General features: G+C 51.0%; 1 protein-coding gene across 5 annotated transcripts in view; it reads left to right on the forward strand.

Annotated features, from left to right (window-relative positions):
- UBR4 (ubiquitin protein ligase E3 component n-recognin 4) overlaps window positions 1-15,522 on the forward strand; it is an 87,085-nt gene that overhangs the window by 40,913 nt on the left and 30,650 nt on the right. For all 5 annotated transcript variants that reach the window (XM_084220159.1, XM_084220160.1, XM_084220161.1 and 2 more), the window contains 15 exons: window positions 346-514; window positions 1,314-1,410; window positions 1,807-1,914; window positions 2,395-2,511; window positions 4,196-4,405; window positions 5,098-5,247; window positions 5,882-6,109; window positions 6,202-6,280; window positions 6,968-7,210; window positions 8,089-8,257; window positions 8,759-8,903; window positions 9,558-9,643; window positions 10,181-10,268; window positions 11,172-11,365; window positions 12,434-12,673. In XM_084220159.1, coding sequence (XP_084076285.1) covers window positions 346-514; window positions 1,314-1,410; window positions 1,807-1,914; window positions 2,395-2,511; window positions 4,196-4,405; window positions 5,098-5,247; window positions 5,882-6,109; window positions 6,202-6,280; window positions 6,968-7,210; window positions 8,089-8,257; window positions 8,759-8,903; window positions 9,558-9,643; window positions 10,181-10,268; window positions 11,172-11,365; window positions 12,434-12,673 — 2,323 coding nt within the window. The remainder of the gene's footprint in view (window positions 1-345; window positions 515-1,313; window positions 1,411-1,806; window positions 1,915-2,394; window positions 2,512-4,195; window positions 4,406-5,097; window positions 5,248-5,881; window positions 6,110-6,201; window positions 6,281-6,967; window positions 7,211-8,088; window positions 8,258-8,758; window positions 8,904-9,557; window positions 9,644-10,180; window positions 10,269-11,171; window positions 11,366-12,433; window positions 12,674-15,522) is intronic.

Genomic DNA, 15,522 nt, shown 5'->3' on the forward strand with positions numbered 1-15,522 from the left:
TACTCTCCTTTAGTTTGGGACTGATACCCAGGTGAAATAATCAGAGACTCTATTAAAAAAATTGTCTGAACGTCCACACTACCCATCCAAGCATTGACTGAGTTTGAATTACTGCTGTGGGACCAGTTCAGTTTGGGCCACAAAGATGAGGTTGGCAAAGAAAAGATTTCGACAAAAGCGTCTTCAGCCCCTCTTGTGGCTTTCAGAAGAGAACCAAAGCCAGCATCTCCTTTGAACCACGATTCATTCCAAAGTGCAGCTCAGCTGTGCTGGTGGATACGAGGCAGGCAAGGTGCTTGTAGAGTTGCTGAGGTTGTGTTTCCCTGTTTTCCTGTCCTTCCGCAGTGTCCGGCCGGAGCAGCGCCTACGGGGACACCACGGCCGAGGGCCACCCGGCGGGGCCGGGCAGCGTCAGCTCCAGCACTGGAGCCATCAGCACCACCACGGGCCAGCAGGAGGGAGAGGGCTCCGAGGGGGAAGGGGAGGCAGAGGGGGACGTGCACACCAGCAACAGGCAAGAGGCTTTGCTTGCTCTTGAGGAAGAACAGCTGTGCTCTGGGGGAGGGTTGCAGAGGAGGGGCTGCAGTGCCAGGAGTGTGATTTGTGACTGATGGGTGACCAAAGTGGGAAGTCAGAAACACAGCCTAGACAAACTGCCACTGCAAGATCATGGAGTGTCCTGAGGTAGAAGGGACCCACAAATGTCATCCAGTCCAACCCCTGGCCCTGCACAGACATCCCAACAATCCCACCCTCTGCATCCCAGTGTTGTCCAAACACTCTGGAGCCCTGGCAAGCCTCGGGGCTGTGCCCGTTCCCTGGGGAGCCTGGGCAGTGCACCCTCTGTGCAATCATCATGTGGTGTGAGAAATACACCCAGTGTGTGTCCCACAAAACTGCTGCCTCTAGGGAGTTATGAAAAAATGCTGCATGATTCTACTTAGCACAGAATCACTGAAATCTTGGGAGCCTGTGAAGTTCACTGTTAGGACAGAAGCATGTGTAAGTGTCCTTTGGGAACATGGGCACGTTTCATTCTGTAGGAGCAGGTCCAAGCAGTGTGGAGCTGATTTGCAGGATGTTCCCATGCAGTTGCAATCCCCAGGTGGCCAGGCCTGGGCAGTGTGGCTCCATTGTCAGAGGTGCTCTGCCATCTTTGGCATCACTCCCCTGTGAAATCTGAGCAAGTCCTGTCCTCCCTGGGAGGATCTGATGGCTTAGGGTTTCTGGGGCAGATTGCAGTGCTCTCCTGGAGCCCCTGCTGGGTGTGGGGTGTTCTGGGCTGTGTCTGATTACTGCCTCTGAATCCCCAGGCTGCACATGGTCAGGCTGATGCTGCTGGAGAGGCTGCTGCAGAATCTCCCCCAGCTGAGGAACGTGGGGGGGGTCCGGGCCATCCCTTACATGCAGGTGAGTGAGGAGGGCTCAGAGTTAAGCCCAAATCAAAAGGTTCAATCACTGATTTCTATTTGCATGTGCTTTTCTCCTTCCTGCTCAGTCACAGTGTGAGTCCATCTGTTGCAAAACATTCCTTACCCACAGATTTTTGCTGGACTTGTGCCCTTTCTCAGTGTGACTTCACAGCTGACTGAGGAGCCTGAGGGCTCCAATCCTTGAGCTCCACTGGGTTTGGGAAGGTCTTATGGGTTTATGCTGAATGTTCATATTAGGATGTGAGGCACAGGCTGGATTTGGGAAAGAACACATATAAATCAAGATAAAAGCCCTGCTGTTTCATGAAAGATAAATGGTTATCTTGATAATGTGGAACCTGCCCTCTGACAATTCTCTGACTGCTTTTCCCAGGTTATTCTGATGCTCACAACAGACCTAGATGGAGATGATGAGAAAGACAAGGGAGCTTTGGATAACCTTCTGTCCCAGCTGATTGCAGAGCTGGGCATGGACAAAAAGGTAAAGTGCAGTGTGCGCTCATGCTCTGAATTTGCTCCTTCTAGACAGGGTTTCTTTCCTTGGGGGAATTAAACTCTTGGGAGTCACAGAAACATTGCTGTGTGGATGTGTTCAGGCAGTTTATTCCTTTTGCCTCTTTTCACGTAAGATAGGAGATGACATGAGTGGAGCTCCCATTGTTTCCTAGGTCTGACATCCACAAGTGAGCATGAAAATTTGTTTTGCTGGAATTAAACTCTGAGAAGAGCCATGATCAGTAAATGCATGATTGACATATGTAGCTTTTCATTTGTGTGGGACGGTTCTCTGGCAGCCAGGCCACTGCTTACCCTTCTGTTGAGGCATTTGTGCTGCTTTTTCAGTCTTACTGCTTGAGCTTAAATTAAAAATGCTTCCTGAGCATCAGAGCACTGAACTTGAGAGGCTTGGGACACTGCTCAGCTCTGGCATTGAGCAAGCAGGATGTGTCTTTTCCTGCAGGACGTGTCCAAGAAAAACGAGCGCTCCCCTGTGAACGAGGTGCACTTGGTGGTGATGAGGCTGCTCAGTGTCTTCATGTCCAGGACCAAGTCAGGATCCAAGACTTCCATTTGTGAGGTACATTCTCCAAATTGCTTTGTCAGGGGATGATTTTCTCCCCCTTTACTCGGCTCTCACAAGATCCCACCCGGAGCACTGCACACAGTTCTGGTGTTCTCAATATGAGAACTCATGGAATTTTTGGAGCAGGTGCAGAGGAGGCCACGGAGGGGACTGGAGCACCTCCTCTGTGGAGACAGGCTGGGGGAGTTGGGAATGTTCAGGAGGCTGTGTAGAGAACCCCACAACACATTCCAGAGTCTGAAGGGGCTACAGGAAAGCCAGAGAGGGACTTTTCATCAGGAGCTGGTGTGACAGGACAAGGAAGAATGGGTCAGACTGAAAGAGGGGAAATTTAGGTCAGATACTGGGAAGAAAACCTTCCCTGTGAGGGTGGAGATTGCCCAGAGAAGCTGTGGCTGCCCCTGGATCCCTGCAAGTGTCCAAGGCTGGGTTGGACAGGGCTTGGAGCAATGTGTGACAGTGGAGGATGTCCCTGCCTGTGGCAGAGGGTGGAGTAGGATGAACATACAGGTCCCTTTCAACCCAAACCATTCTGGCATTCCATGATGTGCTTGGGGGGCTTTTGTTCATCAAAAATGATCTAAAAGCTGCTAACTGAAATAACAGGTGTAAAACTGAAACATCCTTGAGAATGCTTTGGAAAAATTCATAGGGAACCTGTACTGTTACTGAACTTTTGTGGAAAAAGAGTTTTGAAACTAGGGCTGGAGGAAGCAGCCGTGTAAAGACAATTGGATGCTCTTGTTTTGTGCATGGTTCCAGACTGAGCTCAGGGCAGCACATTAATGATGTTACTTAAAACGGTCTGGCAGATTTTTCTTTTGCATCTCACCAGTGCTGAAGGGGTTAAAGAGGATTTGTAATGTGATTATTGGAAAGCAATATGCTGCTGTGTCAACGTAAAAGTCGCTAAGAGGATTCCTTAGATATTTGTTGCTAAAAGGTACAGTAATAAGGCATAAAAAGCAGTATGTGTGGTGGGAAGGAGATTAATAAAAAAGCATAGAGGTTAAAAAATTTAGTCTGAACTGCATCAAATTTTAATGAGCTTATGAGCTGTGGGGTTTGTTTGGATTTACAGGGCTGCTTTAATAGTTTTATTTACAGTAGCTTTTTCTCCAGCCTTTGTTACTCACTTGAGCTTCCCACAGAAATCAAAGCTCCTCGTCTTGCAGAATGCAGGTGGAGCAATACCTGGGTGGAGCAGAGCCTGTGAGCGGCAGCTGCAACAGGGACTCTTTCTCTACCAGCATTCACGCCCAGCTGGCCAAATCCCAGATAAACAAATAGAAATCCCAACTTAAAAAAAAAAAAAAAAAAAAGAGGAAAAAAAAGAAGGGAAAAAAGCCCTAGTCGTCTAATCCACAGCAGAGTGGCCTCTGGCACATGTGTCGAGGGGAGATTAGACTTAAGAGGAGATTTTATTTGTTTTCCTTTACTAAGCACTTGTTCAAAAGAGTCTCTGTAAATATTTGAGTTGCTTTTCATAAACACAAAAAAAAAAACCAAACAAAAAATCCCAACCTCAAACAAACCCCAAACTTAAAAGCTGCCTGCAAAGTTTCATCCAGACCTGCTCTCTTGCCCACGTTGTCAGCAGGTGCTCAGGGCTGCCCCAGCTCTCCCCACTGCAGCTTCCCAGGTGTGTTCCTGATCCAGCTCCTTCCCTCTGTTCCAGGCTTCCTCCCTGATCTCCAGTGCCACGGCAGCTGCCTTGCTGAGCTCTGGTGCTGTTGATTACTGCCTGCACGTGCTCAAGTCCCTGCTGGAGTACTGGAAAAGCCAGCAGAACGACGAGGAGCCTGTGGCCACCAGCCAGCTGCTGAAGCCTCACACCACTTCCTCTCCCCCTGACATGAGCCCCTTTTTCCTCCGCCAGTACGTGAAGGTGAGTCCTGCCTGTGCTGGGAGCTGTGCAGGGCCTGCACTGAGGGGAGGCTGCACAAGCAGCCCTGCACAAGGAGTTTGCCCTTAGAAGAGCAACCAAGATCCATCTTGTAGCACAGAGTTATAACTGGGAGTGCTCTGAGTTCTCACAGCGCAGCCCAGCTCCTCTCCCATCTCTGCCTGCATCCCTTGGTGCACTCCTAATCCAGGAGTTGTGTGGAGCTGTTCCTGGAGGAATTGTTAATCATCCTGAAAGGAAGCTGCTCCAGCCCATCACTCCCTGTGTTTGGCAGGCAGAATTCCTGAACTTGGTGTGCCAAGGAAGTGGAATGGTGGATGGGAATTTCCAGAGAAATTCCCAAGCTTGTTCCACCACTGTGGTGCCATTATGCCATGGTTTGGTGTTTGTACAGGTGCAGTGTAAAAAGCCTGATTAAATGTAAGAATGTCTCCTAAGGTGAAAGCTCCTGAGTTGAACTGCTTTATTACTCCAGACTAGCTTAGTGCATCCTCACAGCTGCCATCCAGTTCAAGGCCTTGTGCAGGTTCTTATTCATATTTGGGAACATTCTTTGGGCTGCAAAGGGGCAGAAATCCCTTGATTTTAGAAAATCAGCAATGATGCCTGTCATTCATCATGGCACCAGACTGGGTGTGCTCAGAGCATGAGGGATTGATTTCTCTTGCTGCCAGGGTCATGCTGCAGATGTTTTTGAGGCCTACACTCAGCTCCTGACAGAGATGGTGCTGCGCCTGCCCTACCAGATCAAGAAGATTGCAGACACCAACTCCCGCATCCCCCCGCCCATCTTTGATCACTCCTGGTTCTACTTTTTGTCTGAGGTAAGCAAGAGCATGATACACCTGCAGATTTCCACAAGAAAACTCCAATAAGGATTTCTTTCATGGGAGAGATGAGCTGTTGCAGAGCTGATCTCAGCTCCATCTTGTATTTTTAATCCCCTTGAAAGAAGGTGAACTGTTGGCTTTGTGCATTCCTGTTGAACAGGAATCCGTAGGAAAACATACATGAAAAATGAGGTTGCTGTTATTTCTTGAAACTCAGTGGTTGCTGCCACAAAGCTTAGGGAGAAAACCTGCTGTGAGATGGAAAAATGTAGCATCATGCTCAGCTGTTGGTACTTGGGCCTTAAAAAAGAAATCAGGAAGATATTTGGTGTTTGTCTTCTCAGTTTGCTTCCTACTTTATATAACAATTTATCTTACATTTACACAAGTTTGAGTTAGATTTCTTAATTAGCCTTGGTTGGGTGTTTATTTGAGGTTGGGGAGATGACAAGGGATGGTTTCCAGCAAGTGGTGCAGTGCTGCCGTGCAGTGTCTGTTCTGCCTGGGACTTACACGATTAAAGCTGGGTGAAGGCATCTCCCATCTGTTTACTTTTGGAAGAAAACACTCATTTTTGGTGTCCAGTGTGGCCCTGCTGAGCTCACTCTGCCCTGGCTTCCCCCCGCAGTACCTGATGATCCAGCAGACGCCGTTCGTGCGGCGCCAGGTGCGCAAGCTGCTGCTGTTCATCTGCGGCTCCAAGGACAAGTACCGGCAGCTGCGGGACCTGCACACGCTGGACTCGCACGTGCGCGGCATCAAGAAGCTCCTGGAGGAGCAGGGCATCTTCCTGAGGGCCAGCGTGGTGACAGCCAGCTCGGGCTCTGCCCTGCAGTACGACACCCTGATCTCCCTGGTGAGGCCAGGAGCGGGGAAAGGGCCTTGGGGCGGTGTTGGTGTGACAGGAGCGCTGATGTGCTCTTTGATCCCGTCCCTTTGTGCCTGCAGATGGAACATTTGAAGGCTTGCGCAGAGATTGCCACGCAGAGAACGGTGAACTGGCAGAAATTCTGCATCAAGGATGACTGTGAGTTCTGTCTCACAGGGTTTGGGGGGGCAGTGGTGTCGGGGTTGGGATCGAGGTGGCTCGGATGGGGCAGCTCAGCACAGATGAGGGTTTTGATAGGACTGAACTGTTTCCAGTACTAATTATCCCAGTGCCCTAATTGCATCTGGTCCTTGGCTAAAGAGCAAAATGTGGTGTAATGGATAACTTAGAGGAACAGGAGATCTGTGTTCTCTTGCTTGTGCTGCCATTGTCCCAGAGAGTAATTTGGGATGAGCCACTGTACCTGGTGTACCCCAGTGTTGGGCTTCTATGGTCCAGGGACAGGACAGCTCTGGCAGTTTGGTTCTTGTGTACAAAGGCTTTTGGTTTAGACTGGGGGGTTTTTTTGTTGTTGTTGTTTCTTTCTTTTCTCTTTTAATTTAGGTTTTAGTGGCATGGAGCTGTGTCAGGGCAGGGTTAGGCTGAATATCAGGGAAAGGTTCTTCCCCCAGAGGGTGCTGGCACTGCCCAGGCTCCCAGGGAATGGGCACAGCCCCGGGGCTGCCAGAGCTCCAGGGGCATTTGGACAGCGCTCTCAGGGATGCCCAGGGTGGGAGTGTTGGGATGTCTGTGCAGGACCTGGGCTGGATTTGATCCCTGTGGCCTTTTCCAGCTCAGGATATTCCATGATTGTGTGATTCAAACATTTTCCCCTTTCCTCTGCAGCGGTTCTCTATTTCCTGCTCCAAGTCAGCTTCCTGGTAGACGAAGGAGTGTCCCCAGTTCTCCTGCAGCTGTTGTCTTGTGCTCTGTGTGGCAGCAAAGTGCTGTCAGTGGCTTCATCCTCTGGAGCTTCCAGCACCTCTTCCACCTCTGCTCCTGCAGCATCAGGCTCCGGGCAGGCGGCAGCGCAGAGCAAATCCTCCACCAAAAAGAGCAAGAAGGAGGAAAAGGAGAAGGAGCGAGAGGGTGAGGGGCAGCTGGGCCCTGTCCTGTGGTTTTAGGGAGCAAGTCTGCTCCTCACAGCCTTTCTTACTCTGTTCAGAAAGAACTGGATGATAAATCCTGCTGTTGGGAAAGGGTCATGGCTCGTGGCAAGGGCACCCACAGGCACCATCAGGAGAGAGGAGCTGTTTTCCCATGTGTTGCTGGGACTTGGGTGAAGCAGTGTGTCCTAAGAGTGGGGCTGAAGCCACGTGCTGAGCACATCCCAAACCCACTGTGTTTATTGCCTTGAGTGGCTTTGAAGTTGTCTAATGGTGTTACCTAATCTAGTGATGAAGCAGCTTCCACTGAACTTGCCTGTCCTGGGTTGTAGGAGGCTGAAAGGCTCATGAGGATTAAAACAAATCCTGGGGATGCACACCCTGTTAGCTGTGCTCTGCAGTGATTGTGTTCAGACTTGTTTCCTCTGGCTGCCTTGGAAGCTCTGCTGGAGCCAGGGCTGCTGCTTAATGAATATCCACAGTCCTGGGAAAGTAATTAAGCTTCCCTATAAAAGTCACGGGCATAAATTCTCACTTGGCTTTTCTTCAAGGAGCCGCTTTGGCTTTCACCATCAGATGGTTCTCTGTGAGTCTTTCATTGTCTCATGGTCAGTCCTTTTCTTTTTATCAGGATGTGTAGCACATTTCTCACGTCCTCACTGGCAAGTTTTCCTGCAGTTTTTTTCCTGTAAATCAGGAGTGCTGGGTTATGTTTCTGGAAAAGACAGGAGTATTAAACTTCCTTGTTACCTGAAACATAATAATTTGTCCCCATTTATCGTGACTCTATGACACAGGAGAGTGGCCTGCTTGTGAGGTGCTGCATTTATCTTCTCCCTAAAGCCTTCCCTGTGTCCCCAGGTGAGGGTTCAGGCAGCCAGGAGGACCAGCTGTGCACGGCCCTGGTGAACCAGCTAAACAAGTTTGCTGACAAGGAGACCCTCATCCAGTTCCTGCGCTGCTTCCTGCTGGAATCCAACTCCTCCTCAGTGAGGTGGCAGGCTCACTGCCTGGCCCTGCACATCTACAGGTGAGCCTGGGGCTGGCTCAGGGCCAGAGCCTCTCCCTGAAGGATGCTGGAGCCTGCAGGTGTTGGGCCCCTCTGGAACTGCCCTCGTGGTTTGCAGTTACTGGGGCCGGAGTTGGAAGTTGTGACTTAGCCATGATCAATCTCAGTTGTCACCTGCAAGGAGCACTTTATTTCTGCCTGCAAAATCTGACTCCTGTCATGACCAGGAGCAGGTGTTTGTGGGCAAAGTGAATTTCTGAGGCAGGTCCAGACTCCCACCATGGAAAGTTGGGAGCTGTGTGGGGAAAGGAGTGCTTTAGGGGGCTGGACTCCTTCAGAGCTCTGTTCAGTTATTGCAGGACAGCTGCTTTTGTTTTGGAGTGCTGGAAAACAGATGGCTTCAAGGGGTGGTGGGCTTTAGCTCTGTGAACTCTGCAAGGTGATGGTGTCCCACTTTTGTGGACTGGAGCTTATGTTCTCCTTCTGCACAAGAACCCTGATTGTCTGTAATTCACCCAACAGGAACTCCAACAAGTCCCAGCAGGAGTTACTGCTGGATCTCATGTGGTCCATCTGGCCAGAGCTCCCAGCCTATGGAAGAAAGGCTGCCCAGTTTGTAGATCTCCTGGGATACTTCTCCCTGAAAACACAGCAGACTGAGAAAAAGGTACAGTGACATTCCAGAAGGGAGGTACAGCATCCCAGGTGCTCATTTTTGATACAGCTGGCACAGATTTTTTGTCAGAAGAGCTTCTGCTGGAATTTTTTCATGTTATTAGAACTTTAGTGTTAAAAAAAAAGCAGAATCCTTAAAGAATTTGGAAGTGTGGGCTTTTGTTTTATTGTTTTGGGGGTGAAGTTGTGCTGGTGAGTTTTTTATTTATTGAGAAAAATATCTCTTTCCCACAGGAGGCTTTTGTAGATCTGGCAGCTCCAGTTTATAGATTTTTGATATTGCAACTCCTAGAAATCTTTTGTAACCATGATTTTTGAACAAAGGAAGCTGTTGCCTCTTTTAGGGGATCAGTGGGATTGAGAACAAATAATTTAGACCCATTGATACTTGCATGAGTATGTTTAGAGAGTGGGGAATGCTGTACAAATCTTGGCAGGCATTTGCAGGGATTCACTGACAAACAGCACTTTGTGTGTAAATCTCAAATTTTAGGATCAATTACAGTCCTGGGTAATACATAAATTCCTGTGGGTGTGGTGTGTGCTTCTTTTGGGGCACCTGGAACACCACAAGATGAGGATATTTGTGTCTGTGTAGCAATAAAAGCATTGTTTTGAAGACTGTCTTTGCCTGGTTTTATTTCAGCTGAAGGAATATTCCCAAAAGGCCGTGGAGATCCTCCGCACTCAAAACCACATTCTCACCAACCACCCCAACTCCAACATCTACAAGTGAGTCACTTCTGCCTTTGATCCATGTCACTGGAGGGCTTTCCAGCTGAGCTCCATCCCTGGGGAGTACCCAGGGAAGGTGGTGGGGATGGGCCCTGCTGAGGTTTGTGCCTGCTGGGTTGGGAGAGCAGCAGAATCCTTTCTGCCACATGCAAACCTGACACTGTGCCCTACCAGCAGAGCTTGGCTTGAGCTCTTCTGCTTTCAGTCAGCAAATGTTATAAAATCTTAGGCCCAACTGGAGAAGAGGCTTGAGCTCTTCTGCTTTCAGTCAGTAAATGTTATAAAATCTTAGGCCCAGCTGGAGAAGAGAGATTTGCAGTTTTGAGTATGTTCTTGGTCCCACCTTGGCCATTGACAATTACAATAAAAATGCTTAGTTAAAAGCTGTTATTTCCAGTGTCATTTACACTGTAACAGTTCTGTTACACACTGGGACTGGGAAATGGGGGAAATTGAAGTGATTCTGGTTGAATGGCCTGGGTTTAAAGCAGCAAATGCCCAGGTCCATATGTGTGTGTTGTTCCCTCATTCCAGCACATTGTCTGGGCTCGTGGAATTTGATGGCTACTACCTGGAGAGTGATCCTTGCCTTGTCTGCAACAACCCTGAGGTGCCTTTCTGTGTAAGTAACCCTGGAATCACACAGCCATGGACTATCCTGGATTGGAAAGGGCCCACAAGGATCAAATCCAATCCCTGGCTCTGCACAGACAGCCCAACAATCCCACCCAGGGCATCCCTGAGAGTGTTGTCCCAATGCTCCTGGAGCTCTGGCAGCCTCGGGGCTGTGCCCATTCCCTGGGGAGCCTGGGCAGTGCCCAGCACCCTCTGGGGGAAGAACCTTTCCTGATCTGCAGCCTGACCCTCCCTTGGCACAGCCCCAGCTGCTCTGCATGACACCAGCACTATCTGCAGTTATTAAATCCTTCCCAGTGGTGGGGATTTCAACCCTTTCCAGGTGTGGTTCCCCTGCCCATGGGGTTTTGGGGCGCCCTCAGCCAGGCAGTGTGCCCTTGCTTTGTGTCCCCAGTGCAGCAGGGATCCAACCCTTTCCAGGTGTGGTTCCCCCTGTCCCTGGGGTTTTGGGGTGCCCTCAGCCAGGCAGTGTGCCCTTGCTTTGTGTCCCCAGTGCAGCAGGGATCCAACCCTTTCCAGGTGTGGTTCCCCCTGTCCCTGGGGTTTTGGGGCGCCCTCAGCCAGGCAGTGTGCCCTTGCTTTGTGTCCCCAGTGCAGCAGGGATCCAACCCTTTCCAGGTGTGGTTCCCCCTGCCCCTGGGGTTTTGGGGTGCCCTCAGCCTGGCAGTGTGCCCTTGCTTTGTGTCCCCAGTGCAGCAGGGATCCAACCCTTTCCAGGTGTGGTTCCCCCTGTCCCTGGGGTTTTGGGGCGCCCTCAGCCAGGCAGTGTGCCCTTGCTTTGTGTCCCCAGTGCAGCAGGGATCCAACCCTTTCCAGGTGTGGTTCCCCCTGCCCCTGGGGTTTTGGGGTGCCCTCAGCCAGGCAGTGTGCCCTTGCTTTGTGTCCCCAGTACATCAAGCTCTCGTCCATCAAAGTGGACACGCGCTACACGACCACGCAGCAGGTGGTGAAGCTCATTGGCAGCCACACCATCAGCAAGGTGACAGTGAAGATTGGGGACCTGAAACGAACCAAGATGGTGAGAACCATCAACCTCTACTACAACAACAGGACTGTGCAGGCCATCGTGGAGCTGAAGAACAAGTATGTTCATCAAGTTTTGTGTGCAGTCTCTCAATCAGATTCGTTCCCTTGGCTTCTTGTTTTTCCCCAAGGTTCCTTCTTAGACTATTACTCACCACTCTCAGCCCACATTGGGTGGGATTGTTCTGAATCCCCTACAATTGTTGAAGCAAAGATCCAGATTTCTTCTGAAGCTTGAAGAATGTCTATAAAATTTGTGGATTCTGATTTTGTCCAGGCTTGCTTTTAAGCACCTGACTTAATTGTGTGGGAACCAGCAGTAATACTGAGAGCACTTCATGGGGAGTTTGACTCCAAAAGGGATTTGGACTTTGCAGCATGTCCAGGAATGCTGAAAGCATTAACATTGTTTGTTTGAAGCCTCAGAGTAGAATTAAAATTAGAAGTTGGATGGTCTCACTCTCAGCTCTGTTTTACCTACCAGAAATGGCTCCTTTTCAACACACTGCTCAGTCTGGAGCCAGTCCTGCTTATGTGCTTCCCCTGCTTACTTCTTGAGATGTTCTCACCAGAATCAGATCTCTCTGGCTTAGGGATTAATCTGTGCCCGCCGCTTATTGCTTATTTGAAGTCTTAATCCTCTGTGACATCACAAGTGGCTGCTGTGGAGAGGATTATGATGTCACAAAGAGAGGATTCTGACTTCAGGTTGAGAATAAGCAGTGGGAGCAGATGAGATCTTTAAGAAATAAATATCCTGTTTTCATGCAAATGTCCTTACTAATAAAAAAATGGAGGTGAAAATCCCTGGAAAATGTCTGTAGAATTAAAGTTTTTCCATGAGGCATCAACAGCTCTTTAATCCCAAACAGTCTCTCTCTATGAAGAGGATAAAGGCTTAAAATGTATTTCTGGCTACATATCATGTCAATACAGAAGCTAAGGAAACGAATCCTAGAACTGCTCTCCATTCATCCCAGTTAAAGGAGATTTGGAGCCGAGACGGCTGCATTTGGCTTTTCCTCACACGTGGGTGGGGAGGGAACTTCCCTCTGGAAAACCTTCCTTTCCTTTCCTTTCCCTTCCTTTCTTTTGCTTCCCTTTGCTTCCCTTCCCGTCTTCCCCCAGGCCGGCGCGCTGGCACAAGGCCAAGAAGGTGCAGCTGACGCCGGGGCAGACGGAGGTGAAGATCGATCTGCCCCTGCCCATCGTGGCCTCCAACCTGATGATCGAGTTCGCCGACTTCTACGAGAACTACCAGGCGTCCACCGAGACCCTGCAGTGCCCGCGCTGCAGCGCCTCCGTGCCCGCCAACCCCGGCGTGTGCGGCAACTGCGGCGAGAACGTCTACCAGTGCCACAAGTGCAGGTCAGGGTCACTGAGTGTCACTGTGTGTGTCCCCAGTGTCCCCAGAGTCACTGTGTGTGCCCCCAGAGTCACTGTGTGTGCCCTCAGAGCGTCTACCAGTGCCACAAGTGCAGGTCAGGGTCACTGAGTGTCACTGTGTGTGTCCCCAGTGTCCCCAGAGTCACTGTGTGTGCCCTGTGTGTGCCCTCAGAGCGTCTACCAGTGCCACAAGTGCAGGTCAGGGTCACTGAGTGTCACTGTGTGTGTCCCCAGTGTCCCCAGAGTCACTGTGTGTGCCCTGTGTGTGCCCTCAGAACGTCTACCAGTGCCACAAGTGCAGGTCAGGGTCACTGAGTGTCACTGTGTGTGTCCCCAGTGTCCCCAGAGTCACTGTGTGTGCCCTGTGTGTGCCCTCAGAACATCTACCAGTGCCACAAGTGCAGGTCAGGGTCACTGAGTGTCACTGTGTGTGTCCCCAGAGTCACTGAGTGTACCCCCAGAGTCACTGTGTGTGCCCCCAGAGTCACTGTGTGTGCCCCCAGAGTCACTGTGTGTGCCCTCAGAGCGTCTACCAGTGCCACAAGTGCAGGTCAGGGTCACTGAGTGTCACTCTGTGTGTCCCCAGTGTCCCCAGAGTCACTGAGTGTGCCCCCAGAGTCACTGTGTGTGCCCTCAGAGCGTCTACCAGTGCCACAAGTGCAGGTCAGGGTCACTGAGTGTCACTCTGTGTGTCCCCAGTGTCCCCAGAGTCACTGAGTGTGCCCCCAGAGTCACTGAGTGTCCCCAGAGTCACTGTGTGTGTCCCCAGTGTCCCCAGAGTCACTGTGTGTGCCCTCAGAACGTCTACCAGTGCCACAAGTGCAGGTCAAGGTCACTGAGTGTGCCCAGAGTCACTGTGTGTGTCCCCAGTGTCCCCAGAGTCACTGTGTGTGCCCTGTGTGTGCTCTCAGAACATCTACCAGTGCCACAAGTGCAGGTCAGGGTCACTGAGTGTCACTGTGTGTGTCCCCAGTGTCCCCAGAGTCACTGTGTGTGCTGTGTGTGCCCTCAGAACGTCTACCAGTGCCACAAGTGCAGGTCAGGGTCACTGAGTGTGCCCAGAGTCACTGAGTGTGCCCACAGAACGTCTACCAGTGCCACAAGTGCAGGTCTGTGTGTCCCCAGTGTCCCCAGAGTCACTGTGTGTGCCCCCAGAACGTCTACCAGTGCCACAAGTGCAGGTCAGGGTCACTGAGTGTCCCCAGAGTCACTGTGTGTGTCCTGTGTGTGCCCTCAGAACGTCTACCAGTGCCACAAGTGCAGGTCTGTGTGTCCCCAGTGTCCCCAGAGTCACTGTGTGTGCCCCCAGAGTCACTCTGTGTGTCCCCAGAGTCACTGTGTGTGCCCCCAGAGTCACTGAGTGTACCCCCGGAGTCACTGTGTGTGCCCCCAGAACGTCTACCAGTGCCACAAGTGCAGGTCAGGGTCACTGTGTGTGCCTCCAGAGTCACTGTGTGTGCCCCCAGAATGTCTGCCAGTGCCACAGGTGCAGGTCAGGATGTCCCCAATGTCCCCACAGTTACTGTGTGTGCCCCCAGAACGACTACCAGTGCCACAAGTGCAGGTCTGTGTGTCACTGAGTGTCACCGTGTGTGTCCCCAATGTCCCCAGAATCACTGAGTGTGCCCCCAGAACGTCTACCAGTGCCACAAGTGCAGGTCAGGGTCACTGAGTGTGTGCCCAGAGTCACTGTGTGTGTCCCCAGTGTCCCCAGAGTCACTGTGTGTGCCCCCAGTGTCCCCAGAGTCACTGTGTGTGTCCCCAGAGTCACTGAGTGTGCCCCCAGAGTCACTGTGTGTGCCCCCAGAGTCACTGTGTGTGTCCCCAGTGTCCCCAGAGTCACTGAGTGTGTCCCCAGTGTCCCCAGAGTCACTGAGTGTGCCCCCAGAGTCACTGTGTGTGCCCCCAGAACATCTACCAGTGCCACAAGTGCAGGTCTGTGGGTGTCACTGTGTGTCCCCAGAGTGTGTAGCAGTGCCCCAGGTGCGGGTGTGAGTGTCCCCAGAGCCCTCCCGGGTGCCCCACACCCCCTGCCACGTAAATCCCCCATTCTGGTTAATACAAGCACACAATCAAATTAGTGGGGAAGTATAAAACAGGCTTACAGGGATTTAATGTAATGCAGGCTAACAAAGGGAGCCTGGGAGCACAATTCTCAGCCAGCTGAAGTTTCACATCCAGCCCTCCAAGTTCACACCACAGAATTCCCTGGAGCAGGTTATTTTTGGCCTGCCTGGGCTGGAGGCTGGAGTTCATCTGGGGGATTGCAGGGCTTCCCCCAGGATCCCTGGCTGGGCTGGACAGACAGTTCATTCATGGCTTTTGTTGTGCTCTCCTCATTCAGAGCAGGCTCAGGGGTAATTTACTGTGTGCTATTCACACTGCTACTACAGCCTTAGAAATCCTTCTCTTTTGTTACTTTGGTCTCCTTATCTGATATCTCTTTCCCCTTATTGTTGTCCCTATTCCTCTCTAATGGGATTCGAGGTGTTTTGCCAACCCTTTCCTGGCGATTGCTGGTTGTGGAAAGGTTTCCACATCCCTTCTGGAGCTCTGGGAGCTATAAATCAGTTCTGTCTGCTGCCCTGCTCTGCAGTGGGGTGAGAAGTGCTGCAGTCAATCCCAGTGCAAAGGCCAAACCCTACAAACCAGAACAGTTCCTTCACCTGTGTTCTCTTAAAGGACACAGTGCCCCAGCCTGGCTTTCTACTGGGAATAACTGTCATTAAAGTGGAATTGTTAGGAACAATTTCTGTTCCTGCTTTTCCCAGCCAGAATGTGGCACTGCTGGGAGGATTTTTTTTGTTGTCTGATCTGTAGGTTTTGATTCT

Source organism: Fringilla coelebs, assembly GCF_963513975.1.
Source record: "Fringilla coelebs genome assembly, chromosome: 22".
Lineage (NCBI taxonomy): Eukaryota > Metazoa > Chordata > Aves > Passeriformes > Fringillidae > Fringilla > Fringilla coelebs.